Here is a 26,089-nt window from a genome sequence, read left to right as displayed (position 1 = left end):
TCTAGGGAGAAGCAGTGACCAGTGGAGTTCAAACCACGGTCTGGTGTGAGGTACCAACTCGTTGCAGACAGATCGTGAACGGTTGCTCAACTCGGTGGATCGGTTGATACATGATCTCAATCAAAAACATGATAATCTCCACAACCCCATACTGATAATTACTATGTATTCACTAGCAACTAGCTTCGTGAGGGGATTCTCGGAGTCCTAGTTAGAAGCCGTGACCGGTGGAGTTAATCCGTTTCTGGTAGAGACAGGCATCTACCTCAGTACAATGGAAGATGGTCGCGCGATCTCGTAGATTGGTTGAGGTTAGACGTTAACACCGTTGGATGCCGGCTCGGTGGTTTAGAGATAGAGCGTTCGCGCGCGAGACCAAAGGCCCTGTGTTCCAATCCCGCGAGCAGGATCGTGGGTGCTCACTGCTGAGGAGTCCCACAATAGGACAAAACAGCCGTCCACTGCTTCCAGGTTTTCAATGGTGGTCTAACACCAATCAGTTCATGATCTCAATCAAAAACATAATAATCTTGACAACTCCATACTGATGATTAGTTAGTAAATGAAATGATACACAGGGTGACTGTGAAGCACATATGAAGTTAACACCTGTCATACTGAACAAAATTTATACCTCTTTAGTACAAACATCTTAACGTGAAATAACGTTACACTGGGAAATACGAAACCAATGTTGTACTGACTAAAATGTTACACTGAGAAATAAATCTATGTCAAAATGTCAGACTTATATCACAAACTGTTACACTGAGTTAGGGGAAACGTAAACTTAACGTGTTATCCTGATTTATCAGTCACCACTGAACTTAAATGTACACAAATAGAGCAGTTGGTTTCTTCAGCTCACTGATTTTCTTCGCTTTATTATACAAGATCATTGATGAGATTTCATTGGAGAAGGGGATAAAATGTTAGATTCAGATTTCAAGCATGTTATATGTCATAAACGGGTTGCATATTTAAGAATGTTAAGTGAAATGTATGCTTATTTTGTGCTTCTATTTCTGAAGGATTTAAATGTTACATGCCATAAACGTTTGTACGTTGTGTCTGTTTAATTATTACTGCGACGACACGATATCTCTCTTATAGTTCAGTAAATGGTGTATTTTGAAGTAAAGTCTGGTATTTTAGATAGAAGGGAGTGACGCCATCAGAAAAAAATAGTTCATTATGAACTGCTTTATTAAATAGATCACTTTTTACTCTTGTTTTATAAACGGGAAGACTAATAAAGATTAGTGGATGAACTTTTAGCTAAGTGTAGATTTTCTGGATAGGAGGGGGTTACATGTTTCTCAAACCTGTAAAAAGAGCTTATAAGATGATCACGGTCTTAGTGGAATCCATATTAAACAAAGATGAAGTGCTTGTTGATGATTGTAAACCAACGACTATTTATGGTTAGCGACTCACTGATCTATCTTGACATCGCCTACATTAATAACGCGAATCCACTCATTATTTATTGTCCTGTAGTTCCTAAATGTCCTTTCGTTTTAGTCTTTTTTCTACATGTTTTCACTCTTTTTGCATTCGATCTTTAATTGGTTTCCTATTATTGTATCGTTTTAAGGGGATGATTATACTTGTGGTTAATCGTACATTGATATCTGTTCATCACATTGAATATGCATTTAAATATCAAATGTTCATGGTATTCGAATGTTTAACTAGTCTGCATACCGTATTGAAAGAATGATAAAATGATACCGTTAAGAGTGAAGGAATAAGTTATTTCATAATTGGTACATCTAAGCAGCTGCAAATTGATTCTAGCCACTTTTTAGTTAAGTTATTTCCATTATAAAACTGCTTGAGAAGTTTAACCGTTAGTTTCCTTACTAACAGAACTTATTTGGTAACATGGAAGAACAGGGTCTTAAGCTGTTTATTGTTAGATTGTGTTTTATTACCTTTTGTCGACTACATTGTGATCGAAAAATAAGGATGCGAATGAAATCTAGGTTAAACTATACTATACCGATGATCTTAGGTAGTTTTTAGGAGTGACCTTGAGATCAACCCATTATAATGCGGCCTTTGTGAAAGAATTCTATATTACAGAATGATAAAATTACAAAGGGTTAAATATTTTAACACGAACAATAAACTTGCTAGGGCTGACTATCGGTAACTTAGACTGAAGATCAGTACCATAACCTTAACTCGTATTCCTAACACTATTCCACAAAAACATCCTATCCTTCCAAGTTCCATAATAGTTGTCATAATCATTACTTTTAACAACCATTTATTTTCACTGACGTTTTAGATTTGTTCCAATATTCTAAATTGACTGTCTTAATTTTGGAACGACATATACAAGCGAACAATATTGTTTTATATTCGATCTTCATCAGGCTTTATTCTAATGTACATAGGTATTTATATGAAAATATTAAACCAATGGAGGCAATTCATTAGTCAATGATCGAAATCAGGCAGATTACTTAACTAAATATGATAAGTAAATAATAGGAATTGATAGTAAGAGGACAGGTGTACAAGTAGTTCTAGTCAATGGTCCAATATAAAAAGTAGGTCAAACTTCGATAAATAGTTTTTGAGATAATCGCATAAAATACTCGAAATTACGTAGTAAAAATTGTGTAGACAATTAGATAGTGAAAAATATAAACAGAATGAGATGAAGAATGAAAAACACGCGTGATGTCAAAAATCGATAAGGTCGTCCACTAAGTCGTTTTGTTTTCGACAATACTTATTATAGACAAATTGATAAAATAGATATGGGCTCACATTTAGGTCCAGTTCTAGTTTATTTCTTCTTAAAAATGTTAAGAAATGAACCACTCATGTAAATTATCAATTAACTAGATCTACACTTCCGTTACATCAATAACACATTCGTCACCGTAGATCGGAATATTAATAATAAAGAACTCATGAATCAGTTTAATAGCGTACACCTATTAACTTCATGGTTTAATCTGCTCACTCCTAGCTTTTCTGCTGATTTACTCTTATGTTATCCAAGATCTAGCATGGGAGCAGCCAGTAACAAGGCCTGTATAACATGTATACCAGTTATTCCAATTAATAAAAGCTTATGGTTTAAATAATTGACTTACCATTTCCAGTTATATATCATGTGTTATTACTGTCTTCGTTTTACAATCATTGTAACTGTATAAAAGATAAATATTTTGTTTCATCGGTGTCATTATGGGTTATTTTCATTTTTCGCATTCGTTAAATCAGGTGCTGCACTTGGACCTTTACTATGTGGTCTCATGAAACCATATGGTTGGTCTGTCATTATTATTATGCTTATGGTTGCGTTAGCTCTGGCCGCAATCGTAAGTTGTGTTTTCTATTACCTATTCTTTTATCTCTAAACAATCTGCTCTTAAAAAGTGTTATAAGTCTTGTGTTCTGCGGTCCTATCCGTTTACGATATATACGCTTCTTACAGTATACCAAACCCGTTATGCAGATGAGAAGAATGCATGACGAGGATGTTTAATTACCAAGCCGAATAATAATGTGGACAAATCATGGGTAGTTAAACAGTTGTCTTCTATGACCTAGATAGATATATGTGCGCTGAGATCCTTGTCTAAAACATGCTACTTTCCGTCTCACTACTTTTAAGTGATTTCCCACATAGCATTTAAACTTCAAACGACTCTTGACCGTCTAGATTTGGAGAAACCAGGCAAAATCTAGAAATCTCTGTTTATTACCTCCTCCTGAGAAGTTTTTCTGTTTATTTTTAGTTGAAGTAAGGGACATTAACTTTCTGCCTAATGGAGTATTTAAGGACTTGTGGAAGATTACTTCTTAATTTAGTGATTTTCACCCCATATATCAGCCAGAAATTTGTAACTGAGACCTGTCACCCGCTATATGAGGTGCAAGACTCCAACCAAGGATCACCGGACGATTCCATTCTGGCGTCTCCTTTCCACCTGTTGTCAAATGCTATTCCTGGTCTTGATGTCTGGCTCCAATTATTGGAGACACATTTTTGGTCTGCTTCTTTTCCTTTTGTCTAGGAGAATATAAGTCAGGGCTTGACTTATGGTTCACCTTGATGGTTTCCGTAAACTGTATCCGGTCCACCTCCAGTTTCTTTTCCCGATTTCCTCCTCAACTGGCAGTTGGTTTGCTATCTGCAATAGTAGGCAGGATTTCCCATTCGGTTTAGCAGCACTGTTGGAAAAGTTTCGTACTGACAGAGGCTTGATTCCAGAACTCTGACCGCAAGGTTCATGCTGTGGGATTTATTACGGTTAGTCACAGGATTAGCAAACACCTCGTCAAATTCCATCCAGCTGAAAAAGCAAAGTCAGTAAAATACAGTAGTTGAATTATTTTGGTTACATAACTCCCCATGTTCATAAATTATCTTATGTCATTTTAAATTGACTTTTGTGTTTAGTAGCTAAATCATACCCCCTTAGGATGGGAAAGTGTACCTGTCAACGTATTTGATGTGATCGGTATTCACAGTTAATTCTTGCATAAGAAATCCGATTACTAGTTAATGACAGAATAATGCAACTATCATTGTATATAATTTGCTGGTTTATGATACGACACATGGTCGACTATCCATAGATTCTTTTATTTCAAATTGTATTGCACTCGATATATTATCACATTAGATAGAAAGCATGTACCGCTACGATACGGTCATTTTTCTAAGTTTAGGAATTAGGTAAAATATCTCATTTGAAAAGCCGAAAAATAATGATGACGTATAAGTATGCTTACTTATTACGCTAAGCTTTTATTATTGTCCGGTTGACTGTTGAAGCGGAAATATATTGAATGGTGTTATGACTCAAAATAGTGTTAGTCATGAGACGTAATTAGATGTTGTTATAAATAAATTACCGCAATTTTAACTTTTATTTCTTGTTTTTTTTGAATAAATCTAATCTCAGTTGCTTTTTCGCATGGTAGCCAGTGAAAGTCGTCAATGTTGCTTCAGTGCTGAACAATCATCATTACCATCATTTTCATCACTGTCGAATGCACCTGTTGCTTAAAGTCAGAAATGGTTATTCAGGATTTTCCAATCCTAAGCAAGATTTCAAAGAGATTGTGTCGAAATGCTTCGCTAGATTTATAAAACTACTCAATTTTCATACTGTATGCTCGTGTTTTCTGAAAAAAAAAGTAATATCATCGTTGCTTATTTATCAAAGTTGATTTTACCATTCTGCCGGTTTGTCGATTTATATTCTCTTTAAATTGACAACGTTGTTATCTATTTTGACATTGAGCAAAAATATTTAAGCTTTCTGTACTCAAGAGGTGACAACTGTGATTAAAATAGGGGTAGTTTTTAACCGCAACTACTTATCAACCTAAAACAATATGTAAATGATTTAATAATTAGTTTTAATAACAGTTTTCGATTTATATTTGGCTCAAACTGTTGATTTTTCTATTTAAAATATAATATACATATATATTTTTTTAGTATCATCTGTAATTTTATGAGTTTTTTTGTTTTACAAAAACATCCGTTTACACTTGTCTACCCTTTTATTTTCATCTTCGTAACGTAAAATTGTAACAATTTTAATTTGTATTGTTCTTATCTTTCGTCCTATTTTATACTCAAAAGCTTTTTGATCGTTGCAAATTAATAATAGTAATAATAATATGTTTATCATATCGTAAAAACTGAACATTGAATCATGTTTCGTATTAACTGGTTAGTAGTTATCTTCAAAATATAATCAACCAACGTTCACTAATCTATGTATGTATCATAAATTCTTTAAAAAGATCGTCTTCCTTTTGATTTATGATAAATAATATTAAATGTATGAAATTAACCGCGGTACACAGTCAGTCACAACGTAGAATTTTGTACATACGTACATCAGTTCGAGTTGCCATACCACATTAGCACAGAGATGCAGTTGTCCATTCAAATCCCATAGTGGTGGAGGTAGTAACAGTATAAGCAGCAATCGGAAAGATTAGGGTTTGAAGATGTTATTGAAGGAGTATAATCCAGTGAAATAAATTTGGAAAGGGAAAAAGAATGGGAACATGAAGAATTCAAAAGATTAGAATTTGGGAGAACACAAAGAGTGGATGCACTTGCTCCATTGAAAGCAGTTTTGAGCCATGTCATTCAAGGTCTCTAACCATCGGTTGCTATCATCTCGCGGATCCCAACCAGGTAGTCTACATGGATTTATGCCACGTTTTGATCTGGCCGCCCCTAGCTTTCTTCCAACCGCAGTACACTGATTCGACTCAATTTAGAAAAATGTTCTAGTAATCATTTGACCACACAAAATACCAACTGTGTTTTGGCTGAAATATGTACCACATTGTGTAAGTCGGTAACTACTACTGATTGATTACAGGTGGATGATTATAGATACTTAGAAATAATTTATTGGTTTACATTTCAATGATCCATACAACTGATAAAAGTAGTGTGCACAACCCCCGTACGTTTAATGATATTCCAGATAAAAAAAACAAATTATTTCCGATCCTAACAACGTTCGAACTTCAATCTAAGTTAATTGTAGAATGATTACTACAATCTATTATTATTAAAGAGGCTTTATTATCCATCTTAAGACAATAGTAACCGGTCGAACCGTCCTAAAAATTAATATTGGGTGACAGGTTTGTGTTTAATCTCGACCTTAGATTCTTAGTAGATCGCGTATAACTCGAACGCTAGGACCTTCCCAAGTCGCAAAATGAGAAGACAAGTGGAAGGAATGTTATTACAAACAGTGTCAATTATTGTGCAAAACTGTCAGGTATTTATAGTTTTTAGTAAAAATGAAATCAACATTATAGTTATTCAATCGGCACACAGGGGGTTATTAGCGTTTGTCCAATAGGGAAGCCACACGTAGTGATTCTGGAGTATTCTTCCGATAGCTGATTGCATGGAATATGTTCGGCTCCTTCTGGGCTTCTTAGAGCTTCCTCAATTTCACCTGTGGACCGTCCTCACAGTTTGGTAAGTGCAATTTCACAATTACTAATAAATACTCAAAGAGTCAATTTTCTTACTGATAACGTGCAGATGACACTGAACATTAACGGTTATGTAGATTTAATTTTGTATTATTCCACCAAGAATAATTTGATAACAATTATATGCAATACATTTCTTTATGAATAGAAAGATTAAGCATTTAATCTTAAGGAGATTATAATGAACTGAGCACTATTTGTCTGCTACTTTAATAAGTCTATTAGAGATTCAAACAAATTTTCCTTTAAGAAATTGACTAAACTTGAGAAAACATTTGGGTGAGAACTACAAGAGTATTTTGTATTTAGCTATGGATCTCTAAAACTTTATTTTATAAGTAGTCTAGTTTTGCCTTTCTTCGATTTGGTCAGAAGTTTCACTGGGTGACATACTTCATTTAGATTATCAAGTTATAAGTTCTACATAATTTATAAAACATGAGAAACAAGCCATGGACAACTGAAATTAGTTTAGGACATTTTTCAGTATACTTCCATTTTTTCATTATGGGTCTACATTAATATAATAATAGTAAATATACCATCAAAATAATAATTACAGAATTCATGCCAATTTACATAGCGTATTCAGTCATAAAAACGATTATGCATTTAAAGTTCTAATAATCTCACTTGTGTAATAGAATTTACTTACAAGTGTCAGCATATCTAAGCTATTTTTTAAAAGAGAAGTCAGCATCGATACGGCGAACAAAGGATGGTAGCAATGTTATCTCACGGACAGATTGTGGTAAATTATTCACGTCTTGAAAATTTACTGGCGATGTAAATCATATAGAAAGAAGGTTTAAATTGTGGTTTTTTCACTTGGGAAAAATAGTTACGGATACTGTGACTAGGAGTTTCTGCTTACTGAATTACTTCACTGGATGTAAAGGAAAGTTTATTAAGTATTTCGAAGAAATAGATTAGATCGTTTGGATTCGCTACTCCATAAAGGGTTCAGTCCAAGTTAATTGCACCTAGACTTGTAATTTAAGGTACAATCATTCTCAAGAGTGCGAAGCGCAAATCGTCTCTGAACGTATCCCAACCCTAATTTATCCTTTGTGCGTACTCTACTAAGAATAAACAGTGTTTTAGAAGTGATCGAACGTATACTCTATGCATTAAGATACGTGATTCGTTGTTATAAATGTTATAAATTATGCAAACCTCAAGACGTGGTATTTATAATGGCAATGTGCCCACCAGGTCTAAGTTATATGGTAATCTCTAAAAGTTGAAAACATGTAGATCAACGATAACCGACTGCATAATATGTCATAAGAGAGCTTACATTGTGAAAATTTGTACAACACATAAGCAAAAAGCATTGTTTTCATATCAAAACTTCATCAGGTTTTACTTTCATGTAAATGAATATGAAGATATTAAACCAATCAATTTGCACTTTTTACCTATTATGAACCAATGATTTCTTTGCATTGATGACTGTTTTGATTTTAAATTCCAAATACAGTTCATTTGATCGTGTGATTAAATTGCGTTGTTTCTTGGATTACTACCTTATACTATAATTCAAATCATCACATTGGCGTCTCGATGGAGCCTGTGTTCGAACGGTTGGGTATACATCCAGATTTTAATGCTTTTAAGGATTACATGGAGAGGTTCGAAATCTGGGTTATGACCAAGGAAGATATTGAGGATTTTATTATTGGGACACATTTCCTTACGTTCATCTGAAAAAAGCATACAGCTTAATAAAGACTTTGGCATTTCCACACAAACCGATTTCACTCCCTTATGCAACGCTCAAGCAACTACTGCTGGACCATGTGAAGCATACAAATTTGGAATGCGGTAAAAAGGAAACATTCAATGAAATGACTCGCTAGAACATCAGGAATTCTACTACTTTACTCCGTTGTCCCAGTCCAATACGTAGGCAAGGTTATGCAGATAACAATTCATTGGGTTGTGAAATTTGTAGCTGTAAATAATTCCCCCAAATCAATAGCTCTTTAAGTGTTCGACATTGGATGCTGACCACATTGTTTTAAGTGAACTTGTTTAACTGAAGGCTTTCGGTCATGCATCCGTACCAGATCACGTTACGACCCAGCGTGGGACACAGCTCCTACGTTCACTAGCCAGATTAGAGCAAACGCTTCTCGATATATTGATAACGCATCAAATATATCTTTCCTACCTCTTCGCATCTGACTTCTGGTTTCATGTAATTGAGGACGCTTCGAATATAGGTGTTACTGGTCGCTAGTTGCAAAACTACAATACCGGTCGTATCTTCAAATTGTTCACGAATATGAGGCAGATGAATGTTTTCCATTCGATTGTTTCGCAGGTGAGTCAAGCCTAGATGAATCATATGTGTTAATTACATATCTCAATGCATATCTATTTGTGTATTCTAATATGAATAACCAAAAGAATATGTATCGCAATTTTTATGCAAGTCAAATTCACATGATGGAATGCCTCAAATTACGTGTCAGTGTTTACCCCCAGATACCCACATATAATAATCAAACTGTGAGCTATAATAAGAAAGTGCAAGCTAGGAACGTCAAGTTGGTTATAACATTGCGACGTAAGGACCCAACATTATTTCGTGGGGGAGGAAAGTGTTGGAAAGTCTATGATGCAAATTCTAGATATCAGTGGTTTCACTACACAACCGACATGATGATTGTGTACAATACCAGGAATTAGGTGAGTCTGTTCCAATTCCGGTTGTTAATTCTAATACTAACGAGTGTATTCTAAATAATACAGAGTCTTTATCCAATACATTGTCGGACAGACGTAAGATGAACTTAAGAAGACGTACAATCCATTACAGGCAATTTAAGCTGTGACGGATGTGGTATTTTTGAACGAACCTATGATTCCTCTGCATTGATGACTGCTTGATTTTGAATTCTAAGTGCAATACATTTGTTCGTGCTCATCTTATACTTTTTGATTAAATTGCGTTGTTTCTGGGATTACTAGTTTATACCATAATTCAAATACTCTTAAACATCACAGTAGAGTGAGTCAACGTTCTACTATAACCCACTTTTTCCATGTTGACACACAATATACATAATCCTAACTTCACATGGTATAGTTGAAAACGATGTATCAGATCGCTATTTGACCCATCTGCTGAATCAATAGTTTGTATATTTAACTGTAGAATTTCATGAGGGTCTATTGGAAAGAATATATTTCGTTCAGATATATGTAATAGAATACATACTTAACAATCAAGTTGGTTTGATATCCGAAAGTCTTCTCAATGTCAAGTTGAAAATTATTGTACAAAAGGTTGCTACAAACACAGTTAAGTGAAATGTCATTAGTGTTTTACTTTTTGTATGCCGTATCCACTTAGCTACTTGTTTCACCCACTCTAGATTTGTTATCACTCACTTATTATCTAATCTGACTGAATTCTTAAAGCGATGTAAACTACTTAACTCTTCTATGACTGCTAAGCAATACATCTTATCGAACTTAAAAATCTAGGTAGTCGTTACTTAAGCAACTATATTTCTGTTACAACAGCATCTTATTAATTGACTGGTGTCCATATATCACATAAAATAATTAGTGGTGTGTACACTGAAGTAGTTATTCCTTTTTAATTAATCAATCATGATGAGTATGAGGGATTCTATTTTCCGTAAGTCTAGCAAATCCAAAATATTATGGATGATCATTTTCAATGGTACCTTGTGGAGATTGAACTATTAAACCTCTTTTGTAAACAATTTTTGATAGTTTTTGCATTTATTTAGTGTATTCTCATATTCTGTACATTTATCACTAAACAATTGTACTTGTTGTTTAAGTATATGACCTTGAACACTCGTTAACTACTTTCTTCCGTTTTGAATCCAACATAACACGACATTGTTATTGCTCATCAATAAATACACCTTAATACACAACTGCCTCGTTCTATTATGCCTGCAAATATGATAAATGAATTATTAATCGACTATCATCTACATTTATAGACTATTTTGACATTCATGTTACATTCTACGCTTGGTAAACTTACTGGAGCCATATCGACTATATCGGAATTATTAGTTATCTATAATCGTGGATTATTGGTACCAAACTCAACCGAACACGCAACAACTGGTCAATCTAAGTAACGTCCCTAACTTTTATTTATGTGTTAATAACTTATAACTGTTCGTTGTTGCATAAACTTTTGGACGTAATAATTTTATTGCTATTTTTGGTTAACATACTTTTTGGTCCACCACAACCTCTTTAACCATATCATAAAACACTGTCTGTAAATGAAGTCCACTTCTCGGAACGGATGAAATACACAATCTAAAACAGGACATTCGCTATTTAAACTGTTGAGTCGGTTTCCGAGAGCTACGGCGGAGCCTCCAGAGGCCCTACATGAGCCGAAGAATTTCCATCCCGTCATACCATGACGGAACATTCTAGAATATAAACGTGGCATGTTACTATCGGACTGTAGCATAATATGTCTCTTTGCGGATCGCCCGAATCATACTGTTGATTTAACAACTACTATTATCTATAAATACCCGTGATTTTCTGTACATTTTGATTCTTACCAAATAAACATTTTTCCAGCTTTTCTTCCGTCTTCTGATTTGTGGCGGTGAAGTCCCAACATGTGAGAACTTACACTTCAGGACTGACCAATTGTCATCTGGTCTGCCACTGTTTTGTAGGTGCATGTCAATCTGCTCCGTTGGCTAGAGATGGAGTTCTTCATCAATAACCCCGTGTCTGGCTGCAATCACAAGCTCCATTTTGCTTGGTGCGTCTATGACGACGTATTTATTAATAGCGGGCTAAATATTACATAATAGGAAAATAAACAAAATACAATCACATGAAAGTACGTAACAATGGAGCAATAACTAACTAATGAACACAATTTATTGCCATACATTAGTAGTCAATATCTGTAATCGAAACCCATGTGTATTCATTACTAACTACCAAACATCTAAATATCCCATATCACTAGAAGGGAAAGGATCTTCGAAGTAATTGTGTGGGCCTGTGAATGGCCTGAATTTTATAAGTCCATTCTCCTTTATATCAGTGACTAAGCCCGGCTTTACGTGTACTACTACAACTTTAACAGGCTTAAATGAAGTTATTTTACTATTCCTATACATAATTACTTGCTTATGTGAGTCCGTCTTACCGGTTACCTTGGTACTGTCAGTCGAAATGCTAACATGAAGCCTATCGCAGAATGACATTTTTTCCGCGTAACGCTGAGCTGCTTCTTTAGCAACAGAATACCCACTAAGTACGGATTTCTTAATTTGTCTCATATAAGGTTCGAGTGGGAACGCTGAGTAAGTATGTGAAGGTCCATGTGCACGAACATCGTCAGGAAGGTGCCTTGACAAATGTACATTATAAACTAAGTTTTCACACCCAGGACACCATTCATATTCTCTCAGAAAATTCCTTAAATCCATTCTGACAGATTCTATAGCCCTATTATGTAATTTGGGATGTGCAAGCAAATAATCTGATAGAGCTAGACGCTTGAAATTAAGATACAAAGGTTGGGGCAAAGTTTTTGCAGAATTATTAGGCCTAAATATTGAAGAAAAAACCTACACTCCGACTCTTTCCATACCGATACAAATTCCAGTGTACGGAATTTACGCTGAAGGTCGGACAAAGTGCTTTCCACACAACCAGATATTAACTTATTTATATTTCTAATTACACATTAGTTGAAGTTCACACACGTACCGTCATGTTCCAGAAGCCTTTCATTGGTAAATATAGTGGAAGGTGTTACAGTAGAAGGAATCTCATTACAAATAATTTCTCTGTTAACTCCCATCAATTATACATAAATCACTGTAAAAGCCGGTTGATTAGACCATGAATCTTCATCGACTGAGATAGTTGGGCCACGTGTTACGTATGCCTGAACACCGATTACCACGATGAGCTAAGCTGACTAGTGTAGGGGATGGTTGGAAGAGACCCAAACAACCAATAAAGGGGAAATAAAGGCGAACAAAGGGGAAATAAAGCGGAAAATGCATTGGAAAATAAGTCGTAAATAAAGGGGAAATGCATCGAAATGTCTGCTTTTTCGCCTGTCCGGGGAAAATAAAGCGTAATTTCCCCTTTCTGTCGCTCTGTTTTTCAAATGTCGCTAAATTACCGATTTCTCCCCTAAATATCCGACGAATAACCGACTTTTCCCCTAAATATCCGACGAATAGCCGATTTCTCCCCTAAGTATCCGGCGAATAACCGACTTTTCCCCTAAATATCCGACGAATAGCCGATTTCTCCCCTAAGTATCCGACGAATAACCGACTTTTCCCCTTAATATCCGACGAATAGCCGACTTTTTCCCCTAAATATCCGACTTTTCCCCTAAATATCCGACGAATAGCCGACTTTTCCCCTAAATATCCGACTTCTACCTTCAATATCCGCTACATTCACTGCTTTTCCACTACATACACACTAATGCATTTACCGCTACCGCCTCCTGTGTTCGCTTTCATTCCCACAACACAGCACACGAATAATGTAAAGTACGTAAAATATGGTATAATTTCCAAGTTTTTATTGAAAACAAAAACTTCAATGTACAAAGTAATGAGCAGTTGGCAGATGGTAGAGTATCAATGCTCCATATGTAATTGTCATTGTCACGGACCAGGCATTTCACGTATTCTTTATTCCCACCAGGCCTGTTGTACTATGGAAAGTCAAACAATTCTTGTGAATTCTAAAATGTGATAAAGAAAAACGTTATTGAATCTAACTCGAGTTAGGGGCGGCCAAACCAAAACGTGGCATCAGAGCTTGAAGTCACTAACTTCCAGTCTGAGCCATGTTGGCAGATGCAGACTACTTGGTTAGGGTCCGCGTGACTATCGTAACCAATGGTTGGAGACTCTAGGTGACATGGCTCAGAATCGATCACAATGGCGTAGGTGTACACACTCTTCATCTTCCCTTAAACCTTGAGATTAAAAGTGCTTCATATCTTTCTTTTTTCCTATACTATATCCTTATATACAACCTATCTTTTATATACTACCACCACTAAATTAACTATTTCTATGAATCCAGTGTTCATCTTGTTGTGCTAACGAGGTATGGCAACTTGGACCGATGCATATGTGTGCCTGGTCCTACGTTGTAGCTGACTGACTGACTGGCTACCTCTAATCGTGCTTTTGTTAGCGAACTTACCAAACGAAACAAGTTATGTTTCATTATTCAAGCTGTCCGTGATTTATTCCGCCGTCTGTTATAAGTAGATCTATGACAGCCAAGGACGCTTGACAAGTTGACAGTTGCCCTACGTCTACGAGCTCTCTCAGTGACTTTGCTTGAACTCATCTTAGAGGACTAACAAGGTAATCAGTTACAAGGAACTCGTAAAAAAGAGAGCACGTCACTCACTTGCATAACATAAGCTATTTGCGATGGCCACCAAGTATGTTGGAACACTTAAGTTAAACAAACGAAAAAGTAAGTATATATGCATCAAATAAAAATGCCTGTGTCCTTATTTCATTGACTGTGTTAACGATAGTATTCTTCAATGTAATTTAACCGAGCGTTATTTCAGAGATCCTTTGGAAAATATAAGTACGGAATGTGGATTATTCAAATACAGTACGTTACGTATAGTTTTCCACAAATTTCCCCCAAGTATACGACGAAAGGGGGAAATCGACATTTCCCCTTTATTTACGCTTTCGTCCGCTTCATTTTCCCTTTGTTCGCCTTTATTTCCCCTTTATTGGTTGTTTGGGCATTCGAGTGTCATAGTCGTTAACTGTAGCGAACTTAACACTGGCGACGGGTGTACCAGTAACAATGCTGATTACTCTTGAACGAATAGGATCCATGCTTGGACGTCAAGAAAAACAGCATGAACAGTTCCAAGTGCGGATATTGGAGAAGCTAACGCAACAGATGGATTTGAGTCACAAGGAACTTACTGATGATTCATGTAATTCTCATACCGTTTCCACCATTAATTCTATCCATGGATTTAATTTCGATTGTTTGGCGGACCTTACTTTTGGAACCCGGTTAAAAAAATACGAAGATGTGTTCAAGGTTGTACAACGTTATGAGTAGTTGGTAGATGCTAGAGCATCAATCGTTATAATTTAATTACAATTGTCAGGTGCCAGTGTCGTTTGAAAAGAGCTTCAAAAAAGAGCATGTGATGTTTTATCAACAAGTTACATGTACTTAACCACAAATACATTTAAAATCAAACAGGCTTCCTCACACAAAAAATTAAGCACATTGAAAACGGAAGTAACTCTGTTGATCCTTTCAAATCTCATGTCGACCACATTATTAATTCTATCCATGAATTTAATTTCGATGGTTCGGCTGGCGTCACTTTTGAAACCTGGTTCAAGAAATACGAAGATTCGTTCAAGGTCGACCTCTTAAGAAAACTTGGCGCGGTTGAACATGAACGCTACAGTAATTTCATCCTTCCAAAGAATCTAAGAGATTTTTCTTTTGATAAATCGACTGATATATTTTGTCGCAAATCTTTGCTAAACATTCATCCTTGTTCAATATTCGTTACCAATGTCTAGAGATAACAAAAGCAGGTGATGATAACTGGGTGAAGCATGTGGGTTTGGTAAACAGTGAGTGGAGAAGATTAGCGACGAGTAGATTAAATAACCTGAGAAACCGGCTCATCCGCTACCAGAGGTTGCATAAGGAATATGTTAATGCGGTGGTAAAGTATGTTGAAGGTGGATGCGCCGTAAATGTTACAGTGAACTCGATTAGGTGTCGGGTTTGGTATTTACCGCACCACCCTGTCTTCCATCCCAAAAAACTCGTGTTTGATTGTGCAGTACAACACACCGGGACGTCGCTGAATAAAACTTGTAACCTGGTCCAGATTAAGTTAACAATCTGCTAGATGTTGAAGATACGACTAGTCTTGTAGTTTTGCAACTAGCGACCAGTAACACCTATATTTGAAGCGTTATAGCAACCATCCTACAATCAATTTCGATTATAGCCAATTTTGGTTAGGCCCTTTTTATAACTTACCTAACAGACATTGTCATTCGGATAGTAACAATTTGCATATTCTTTGCACTGTAATAACACTAGAGCACATGACACTCTAGCCGAAATGTTGACTGCTTAAATATCATTCGATGACTCATACTCCTCACCCTTATATGTATGCACGCAAATATTATTATCAGCCTTTGTTTTGCTTCGCTGTGCCCTTATTAAATTTGACTATAAATTGCCTATGTAATTACTTGCTATTCGCCTCGTTCGCTTCCTTCGCTTATTCGCCTGTTCACTCGCTCTCTCGCTTGCCGCTCACTCGCTCGTTGATATTCGCTCAGGTGTTGTTAGCTTTCTGACCTGAGTTATTCGACAATAAACTGTAGTTGCTGCTATCCTTTGTCTTCTGATTTTACGCACCGTTAAGATTAGCATTATACGGTTATCGAAGTAAACGATTAACGAATCGCGGCATTACAGCGTTCCCCAACCAGTTAAAATCAAAAGTCAGATGCGAAGAGGTAGGAAAGATATATTTGATGCGTTATCAATATATCGAGAAGCGTTTGCTCTGATCTGGCTAGTGAACGTAGGAGCTGTGTCCCACGCTGGGTCGTAACGTGATCTGGTACGGATGCATGACCGAAAGCCTTCAGTTAAACAAGTCCACTTAAAACAATGTGGTATTGTAACAGGTCTATACCAATGATTGGCATAGACACATCTGCAACAACGAAAATCCAGTGAATGGGTTTGCAGAAACCCACGTTAAGGTATACGTGCCTTTTACCATACGTAGTAATCGGCTTTCCGTTTGCCGCCTGTAAACTGAAAACAGACTCGTGAAGTCTGTCGTTGGGATTTGCTGGAAGGACGCTAACTTCTGCGCCGGTGTCGACGAGGTAGCGAACTTTTGTGGTCACATCCGTGACGTATAAGAGGCGGCTGTGTTCGCCGGCTACGGTTGCCGTTAACGAGTGCCGGCTGGGAAGTTTCCCGAGTTTTTATTTGTGTCAGTCGCCTTAAAGTTCGGGTAATTGCAGGGCTTCCTGCAATTTCTAGAAGATTTACCGTACTGGTTATGATACCAGCACCAGTCGGGACTATCTGTCTCTCGTGGTCGGGAGATAAATCGCTTACGTGAAACACTTCTTCGCGTGTTTCTTGGCCGACTGCGGTCATTGCGAAATCTAAGATATCGGGTGAGTGTGTGACATAGTTCGGCTATGTCAGCCGGGGTCGATTGAGGTATTTCTTTGACTGAAAAAAAATCCTCAGTGCTAGTAGATTTGGTAATTTCTAAAATTCGATCAGCATATGCAGCTTGTTCGTCTACGGAGCTATTTTGAAGCGGGACGAGCACCGCCTGCACCTGTTTCGGGAGTTTAGACAAGAAGAGTTGTTTAAATAGGCCACCGTCGAAAGTTCTTTGACCTATTACTTCTCTCATCCTTAACAACATGTCCATCGCGGAACCATGTTGCAAGTCGATATTGTTAAATAATTGATCCAACCGTTGTCGATCGGTTAGATCCCCGCGTTTTAGGATCGACCGTGTGAGTGTTTCGTAAGGTTCCGGAACATCACTAGTAAACATACTAGGTGTTACGTACTTGTTAAATTCGCGCGGTAACGCCTCAACCACTGCGAGGAATCGGGAGCGTGAGTCTGTAATGCCGTGGCCGTTAAACTCAGCTTCTGCGTAGCAGAACCAGTACTCGATATTATCAGGCCAAAAAGGCGTTAACTGAATAGAGGGTGGGGGAATAGATTTTAAATTAAAAACCTTAGGTGACTGTTCCGTCGTAGTATTATTAGAACGAGAAATATATGATCAAAACATACCCGAAAAAAGGTATATCACAATATATATAAATCAAATAAAGAAAAACAATGAATAATGAATTCCAAAAAGGAACAGACTCACAATTTATGCGCTTGGTGTACCAGATCACGTCGGGCTCACCACTGAAGATACGACTAGTCTTGTAGTTTTGCAACTAGCGACCAGTAACACCTATATTCGAAGCGTCCTCAATTACATGAAACCAGAAGTCAGATGCGAAGAGGTAGGAAAGATATATTTGATGCGTTATCAATATATCGAGGAGCGTTTGCTCTGATCTGGCTAGTGAACGTAGGAGCTGTGTCCCACGCTGGGTCGTAACGTGATCTGGTACGGATGCATGACCGAAAGCCTTCAGTTAAACAAGTCCACTTAAAACAATGTGGTCAGCATCCAATGTCGAACACTTAAAGAGCTATTGATTTGGGGGAATTATTTATAGCTACAATGTCTTCACCGAATTTCGGCGACGACCGATAGGTCTCACGACAGATATTGAAGCTATATTTCATTAAGTGACTGTTCCACCACAGGATCGTGATGCCCTTAGATTTTCATTGTGGCCTCACAGTGACATAAGAAATGGACTGGGAACGTATAAAATGAAATTATATTTGTTTAGTTCGACCTCCTCACCAAGTTGCGCAACGTTCGCTCTGCAAAGAACTATCCTAGCTAACGAGGACAGGTTTCCTGAATGTATTATGCAGACAGTAGAGGAACAGTTCTAGGTTGATGATTTGTTAACCAGTGTTGGTACGTTAGAACAAGCTAAATTAGTATATTCTCAGCTGAACGAAATGTTACGTTTAGAGGGTTTTAATCTAACCAAGTGGGCCAGGAACAACGTTGAATTAATGAAGTTTATTCCAGAGAAAGATCGCACAGAAAGAAACGTAAACGTTTGTTTTTCTATGGAAAGAAATGGAAGAACTCTAGGAATAAAGTGGAATGTTCGAATGGACAGGATCTTCTTGAGGGTGTGGGAATTCGATGTGACTCTTACAAGGAGAACCGTTTTGTCGTACGTAGCTTCTATATTTGACCCTGTTTGGTTTCCAGCTCCAGTTTTTTTACCAGCTTAAGTATTTTTGCAAGTTGCATATCCGCAAAATCTGACAATGGGACGCAGAGCTTCCTACTAAATGCTTTATGAGATGGGACTGTTGGCTCAGAAGCATGAGGCGCTTAAGTGAACTGTTATTTTCCAGATGTCTCATACCAGAATCCCACAAACCATTGGCTAACCAGACTCGTTGCTTTGCCGATGCCTCAGAATTTGCATATGGTGTTTTGGCGTATGTTCGTTTTGAATATGTCTCCCATCAAGTCCATTGTTCTGTTCTATTAGATAAGTCCAGGGTTACCCCAATGGAACCTAAGACCATTCCTAGGATGGAATTAACAGCTGCTGTACTATGCGCCAAAGTGGGAAAACACGTGGAAAACAACTACTACGTATCCCTATTTATTCTGTCACTTATTGGGCGGATTCATTAGTCGCACATCGTTGTATAACTACAATAAAAAGATTTGAGAGATTCGTAAGCAATAGATCAGCAAAGATTCCCAAACTGTCTGCAGCAAATCAATCGAGATATGTTAAAAGTAAACATAATCCTGCGGATCATGCTTGGCGTGGATTGTCGTTAAATGATAGCATTAAACTAAATGAATGGTTTTGCAGACCGAACTTTTTGTGGCATAAGAAAGTGGCTAGCCGAATTCTCCCAAAGAAGAGAACCGTGTTTTAGCTAATACGTTTACAGAAGAATTAGGCAAGACACCAGCGTGGAGTCATTTAGACCGATTTTTGAATCTATTTAGTAATTGTAAAACATGGTCCGACTCCGCCTGTAGTCCCTCCGGGGGCTACTGCCCGTCCCAAACCCGGGTAAAGGAAGAGGGTTGGGCATGGGGTTAGCGACCCCATCCCGTAGAAAAGCTAACTCGCTAAAAAAACGCTAACCAGAAAAAATAATTCAAACCATTTAAACTCTGTCCTGGGAGTTGAAGGAATAATTATGACGTCTCATGATGAAAGCCGAAATTCTTCGGAAGTCACGAGACCGATTCCCCTTCTAACAACCAGAGCAACACTCTTTATAGGTACATGGAACGTCCGGACAATATGGGAGACAGGAAAGACCAGCCAAATAGCAATGGAAATGAGGAGATACAACTTGGCAGTACTCGGAATCAGCGAAACCCATTAGACACAAGCTGGACATCAAAGTCTAGGTACGGAAGAGATGCTGCTGTACTCCGGTCACGAAGGGGAAAATGCTCCACACACTCAGGGAGTTGCTCTAATGTTGTCCAAAGAAGCACGAGATGCACTTGTAGGATGGCAATGTCATGGACCCAGGATCATCTAAGCATCATTCAAAACAAAGAAGAAGGGAATCACAATGAATGTTATCCAATGTTATGCACCCACCGATGATAGCAACGACGACGATAAAGATCAGTTCTATGAAAGGCTGCAATCAATTATAGAGAAGTGCTCACGAAAGGACCTCACCATCCTGATGGGAGATCTAAATGCTAAAGTTGGAGTGGACAACACAGGATATGAAGATGTAATTGGACGACATGGATTAGGAGAGAGAAATGAAAATGGGGAGAGACTTGCAAACCTATGTGCATTCAACAAATTGGTTATAGACGGCACAATATCCCCACACAAGCGCATACACAAAGCTACATGGATCTCACCGGACCAAACCACAGAGAACCAGATAGATCATATTTGTATCAACAAAATATTCCGAAGATCAATGGAAGATGTGAGAACCCGGAGAGGAGCTGACATGGCTTCAGATGAGACTGAAGCTAAAGAAACACTGAACAACTGGGGGAACAGCATTACAAAGGTTCAATACAGCTTTCCTTCGAGATACTGGTAAGCTCAACGAATTCAAGATAACTCTCAACAACAAGTTCCAAGCATTACGGGATCTACTGGAAGAACAAGAAACTACAATGGAGGACAACTGGAAAGGGATCAAAGAAGCACTAACTTCAACGTGTCAGGAGGTTCTGGGTCGCAAGAAACATCATCATAAGGAATGGATCGCTATGGGAACCCTGGACAAGATTGAAGAAAGGAAGAACAAGGAGACAGCATTGAACAACAGTCGAACACAAGCAGAGAAAGTCAAGGCACAAGCAGACTACGCAGAAGCAAACAGAGAAGTGAAGAAAAGCATTGAAGTCGACAAGCAGAAATACATGGAAGGACTAGCAACGATTGCGGAAAAAGCTGCAAGAGAAGGGAATATAAGACAACTATATGATACAACGAAGAAACTAGCAGGTAAATGTAGTAAACCAGAGAGACAAGTCAAGGACAAAGAAGAGAAGACGATCACGAAGTTTCAAGAACAGAGGAAAAGATGGGCAGAATACTTCGAGGAACTGTTGGATAGACCAGCCCCATTGAATCCGCCGGACATCGAAGCAGCACACACAAGCCTTCCTATATCTGTCACTCTACCAACGACCGAAGAAAACAAGATGGCCGTCAGACAAATCAAGAATGGAAAAGCAGCAGGACCTGATAATATACCGCCTGAAGCATTGAAGTCAGGCATTGAAGTAACTGCAAAGATGTTTCACCTTCTATTCAAGAAGATTTGGGAGGAAGAACAAGTGCCACCGACAGACTGGAAAGAAGGATACCACATCAAAATGCCAACGAAAGGAGGTCTGAGCAAAAATGTGAGAACTACAGAGGCATCAGTTTTCTGTCAGTACCAGGAAACGTTTTCAACAGAGTGTTACTGAACCGGATGAAAGACGCAGTAGACACTTGACTTCGAGATCAACGGGCTGGATTCCGTAAGGATTGGTCGTGCATAGACCAAATTGCGACACTACGGGTCATCGTTGAACAATCAGTTGAGTGGAATTCGTCACTATGCATCAACTTCGTTGACTATTAGAAGGCGTTCGACAGTGTGGATCGGAGAACATTATGGAAACCTCTTCGACACTATGGAGTTCCTCGGAAGATTGTTAACATTATCCAGAACTCATACGACGAACTACAGTGCAGAGTCGTGTATGGAGGACAACTGACAGATGCATTTCCAGTAAGGACCTGTTATATCTGTCGCCGAGTGGATGCCTAGTTGATGTGTGACGCGATAAGACCGCCAAACAGGGAGCAGCGAATTATTGATTGGAACAGTGACACGAAACCCGTACGAGCAGACTAGAGTACGTATCGGCCCTACGATCTGCCTAGCCCAACCAGTTAAGCCCAAAACACCAATAACAGCCTCAGTGGTATGAATCATTGTATTTCAAACATACTGAGTTTATATACCAACCAAACAAACCATATCGACCCATAAAATAGATAATAACATTTGTACAATATTTAGCCGGATGTGGCTGTGAATAGTAATCAATAAACTGATGATAACTCAAGGATCGTAGTAATAATAGTTCAAAGGTCAAAATAAAGTTAGTGATAAGAGGAAACGAATATGATTAGGTTAATTACAATAGGAAATATACATATTATATTGACCAATAAATAGTCCTCAAAAGTTACCATTCGTAATTCTCTTCGGGATACAACAGGACCGGAGTCAGACAAGGCTCTCTACTCTCTCCCTTCCTCTTTCTTCTGGTGATTGATTGGATTATGAAGACTTTGACATCTGAGGGGAAGCACGGAATACAATGGACATTTCAGAACCAATTAGACGATTTGGACTTTGCAAATGGCCTGGCCCTCCTATCTCATACACACGAACAAATACAGACGAAGACAGCAAGTGTAGCAACAGCCTCCGCATCAATAGGCCTCGACATACACAAGGGAAAAAGCAAGATTCTCAAATACAACACGGAGAACACTAACCCAATCACACTTGATGGCGAAACTCTGGAAGAGGTGGAAACATTCACGTACCTGGGAAGCATCGTTGATAAACAAGGAGGATCGGTAAGGCAAGGACAGCATTTCTACAATTGAAGAACATGTGGAACTTTAAACAACCGTCAACTAACTTCAAAGTGAGAATCTTCAATACGAACGTCAAGGTAGTCCTACTGTACAGAGCTGAAACGTGGAGAACTACTACATCCATCGTCAAGAAGGTACAAGTATTTGTAAATAGTTTTTTGCGCTAAATACTCAACATACACTGGCCGGATGCTATCATCAACAGCGTTTTATGGGAGAGGATAAACCAGCTTCCAGCTGAAGAGGAAATTAGGAAAAGATGTTGGAAGTGGATCGGACATAAATTGAGGAAATCACCAAACTGCATCACGAGGCGATCCCCAACTTGGTATCCAGAAGGAAAGAAGAAAAAAGGAAGGCCAAATAACACATTACGCCGTGAAAGAGAAGCAAATATGAAAAGAATGAATGTTAACTGGAAAGGATTGCCCAGGACAGGGTTGGATGGAGAATGATGGTGTGCGGCCTATGCTTCTCCACCAGGGGTAACAGGCGTAAGTAAGTAAGACCTGGTTCAAAATGCTGAGAATATTCGCTCTATGTGAATGGTTCATTCACAATATAAGGATGAGATTAGACAGAAGACCCTTAATTCTTGGCAAATTGACATTGAAAGAAATTGATAATGCTAATCAGAATATAATCAAATTGGTTCAGGTGATCTCATCCTCCATAGAGATGGAGACACTATGGAGAAAACATCCTAAATACAGGAATGGTAATACACATGAATCTTAAGAATGACCGAGGAGAGTAGTCGGATCTGTTTCGAACAAGATGACACACCATCTAATGTCTTCTTGTAAGAGAATAAGAAATGGCGTTGTGCCTAGGAGCCCGATAAAGAACCTTAATCCCTTCGTAATAAATGACGTCATTCGGGTAGGGAGACGACTTCAGTCGTCGTGCTTGCCCTTCGAAATCAAACATCTGCTTATACTCCCTATTAGTCATTTTCTTGCCGACTTGATCGTGATGCACTATTATCTGTGAAACGCTCATTCTGGTATCACTCACACCCTGAACAGTCTTTGCGAAGAGTTTTGGATCATTAAAGCTGAAGATGTTATCTGAAGCCTTAAAACGGTGTTTCTTATGCAAGAGGCTCATTAGTACGCCGTGCACACAGATTATGGCTCCACTACCCTAATGTCGCCAGGAAGTTTATGCACCACCATTCAATTCCCTTGGTATAGATAGACTATTTTGGACCACTTCACGTTAAGAGGAGGCGACTCTTTGAAAAACGATATGGATGTTTATCCACTTCCCTGTCTATTAGAGAAGTTCAAATCGAAATGGACCACACTCTGGATACTGACTCATTTTTATGTGCTCTCTAGAGATTCGTTTCTGGGAGGGGTCACACAAACCACGTGTTTAACAGCAACGGTTAAAACTTCAGAGGAGCCAACGCCAGTCTTAGACTGATTATGAGTAGTTGGGACCAGAATAAGATAGCAAACGCCCTTTCAGAAAAGGGTTGTGAATGAAGCTTTAACCTTCCTAGGGCTAGTCATCGAGAAAGTGTATGGAGACGCCTCACAAAGTCAGTAATCAGGGTTCTACGATTACTACTGCTTCAGAAGGTATAGACGGATGAGTCTCTGGAGACGTTCTAAATAGAGACTGAAGGAATGCTGAACAATCGACCAATTGTAAGGCTAGTTAATCTGGATGTACTTACGCCAAATAAGTTATTGTTAGTTCATAGAGGTGTACCATTCGACGAAGCTCAGATGAGTAAAACATGTTTATATAACAGGAGATAGAATGAAGCGCAACAACTAATCAATCTATTTCGGAATAGATGGTTATGGGAGCACCTACCAACCCTTCGTGCCAGATCCAAGTGGTTGGACATTAGAAGAAATCTACAACCGGGGGATTTAGTGTTAGTAACCAATACTAGCTCGCCGAAAAATCTATGACCGAAAGCTAAAGTTAGACAGGTTAATTATGGTCCACATGGATGAGTCGGAGCAGTTCGACTGACGACAGAGACCGAAGAGATCAGCCGGAATATACGAAACGTGTGTTTATTGGAAGAGACCGAATATTTGAGCGCGACAATAATGAAGCTTGGACGTGGTACTCACTTGGGGGGAATGTTGGTTATGTCCATAACTAATCAATCAAATCGTTCCTCAAGCTCCTATCACGTTAATCTGGTCTGACGTGTCTGTAAATTATCCCTATTGCATGTGACCCACCAATTGAAAGACATTATTACCCTATTATATTAATGTGACTCATAATTTTATTCATTTTGATAAGACACACAATACTGGTCGGTATGTTTGTGCGTTTCACTTAATGACTGTAATTCCCTAAATTATTGTACTAATCTAATTGTTTTTATGTTTAGAAACACGTAAAGTTTAAAGCCAAGTTGTTCTTGTTCTGACTGTAGCTTTTACACAGACACTGGGATCTTCAGTATCGCGTTTGCAGTTCTAGTAGTATATCCGTAGGACAAATCAAATCCTACAATTTATTATTATCATCATTACATATCAGTAACTTATTTCTATCTCGCTCACTATCAACTCCGTCTCCTCTTTTTTTCCCACACTTTGGTCTGCTCATGATGTCCGAGAAATTGTGATGCTTTGAGACAAACACACCCACTAGAATTACGTGATGTACAAATTCACAACTAACTATCAAATTGACTAGAATCAACAACGTCGAGTGGCTAGACTGTCACTCACTGAACACTACCAAAGATCTATAAACGTACCAAAACAACAAGAAATGAGGGCAGAGAAACCGATCGATTTACATAAGCTCATGAAGAATGCATTGGATTTTGGGAGTGTTGCGCACGTGTTTATTTGTACTGCCTGGTGGCTTAAGGCGCGAAGATTGGTATGTTGTAGGTTTTTGTGATTCTTTATATGACGGTTCGGTGGGTTTTCGCATCGTCTTACAACTTTTATTGTGAAAATATCTTAGCAGTGTGAAGTCCGCTGTTAATCTTCTGTTCTGTTTCAAAATTTCAAATGCTTGCTAAAATGTAGGATCACCATTGAGCTCACTCGTCTTGATACGTTGCGTTTCCTGTTATTGCGCCTGATTTTGAGACTAGTTACGCTCTTCGTGAATTGATTGTTTTGGTTCTTTCTGTTGTCCACAGAACTATATATCGGTTCCGAACATTAAGGTAAAACAGGAGATATATCCACAGTAAATTCTCA

The 26,089-nt window shown here is 38.2% G+C and overlaps 2 protein-coding genes across 2 annotated transcripts in view; one reads left to right on the top strand and one right to left on the bottom strand.

The window, feature by feature from the left end:
• The window catches only part of Smp_095090, a gene marked incomplete at its 5' end in the record, with an annotated part of 8,770 nt that extends 2,986 nt beyond the window's left edge, over positions 1-5,784 (top strand). Inside the window, 2 exons of the mRNA XM_018792502.1 lie at positions 3,247-3,344; positions 4,953-5,784. Of these exons, the coding sequence (XP_018644415.1) occupies positions 3,247-3,344; positions 4,953-5,042 (188 nt within the window). The 3' untranslated portion in view covers positions 5,043-5,784. The remainder of the gene's footprint in view (positions 1-3,246; positions 3,345-4,952) is intronic.
• A 1,312-nt stretch (positions 5,785-7,096) lies between these two features.
• Smp_174250 (hypothetical protein) lies at positions 7,097-12,862 on the bottom strand (the record flags this gene model as incomplete). The annotated part of the gene is made up of 3 exons (XM_018792501.1): positions 7,097-7,153; positions 12,180-12,606; positions 12,765-12,862. The coding sequence occupies 3 exons, from the start codon at positions 12,860-12,862 to the stop codon at positions 7,097-7,099; spliced, it is 582 nt and encodes a 193-aa protein (XP_018644414.1).
• Positions 12,863-26,089: the final 13,227 nt, after the last annotated feature.

Source organism: Schistosoma mansoni, assembly GCF_000237925.1.
Source record: "Schistosoma mansoni, WGS project CABG00000000 data, supercontig 0260, strain Puerto Rico, whole genome shotgun sequence".
In the NCBI taxonomy this organism is placed as follows: Eukaryota; Metazoa; Platyhelminthes; class Trematoda; order Strigeidida; family Schistosomatidae; genus Schistosoma; species Schistosoma mansoni.
Note: the sequence above shows the minus strand (reverse complement) of the source record. Positions and strands in the feature narration are given on the sequence as shown.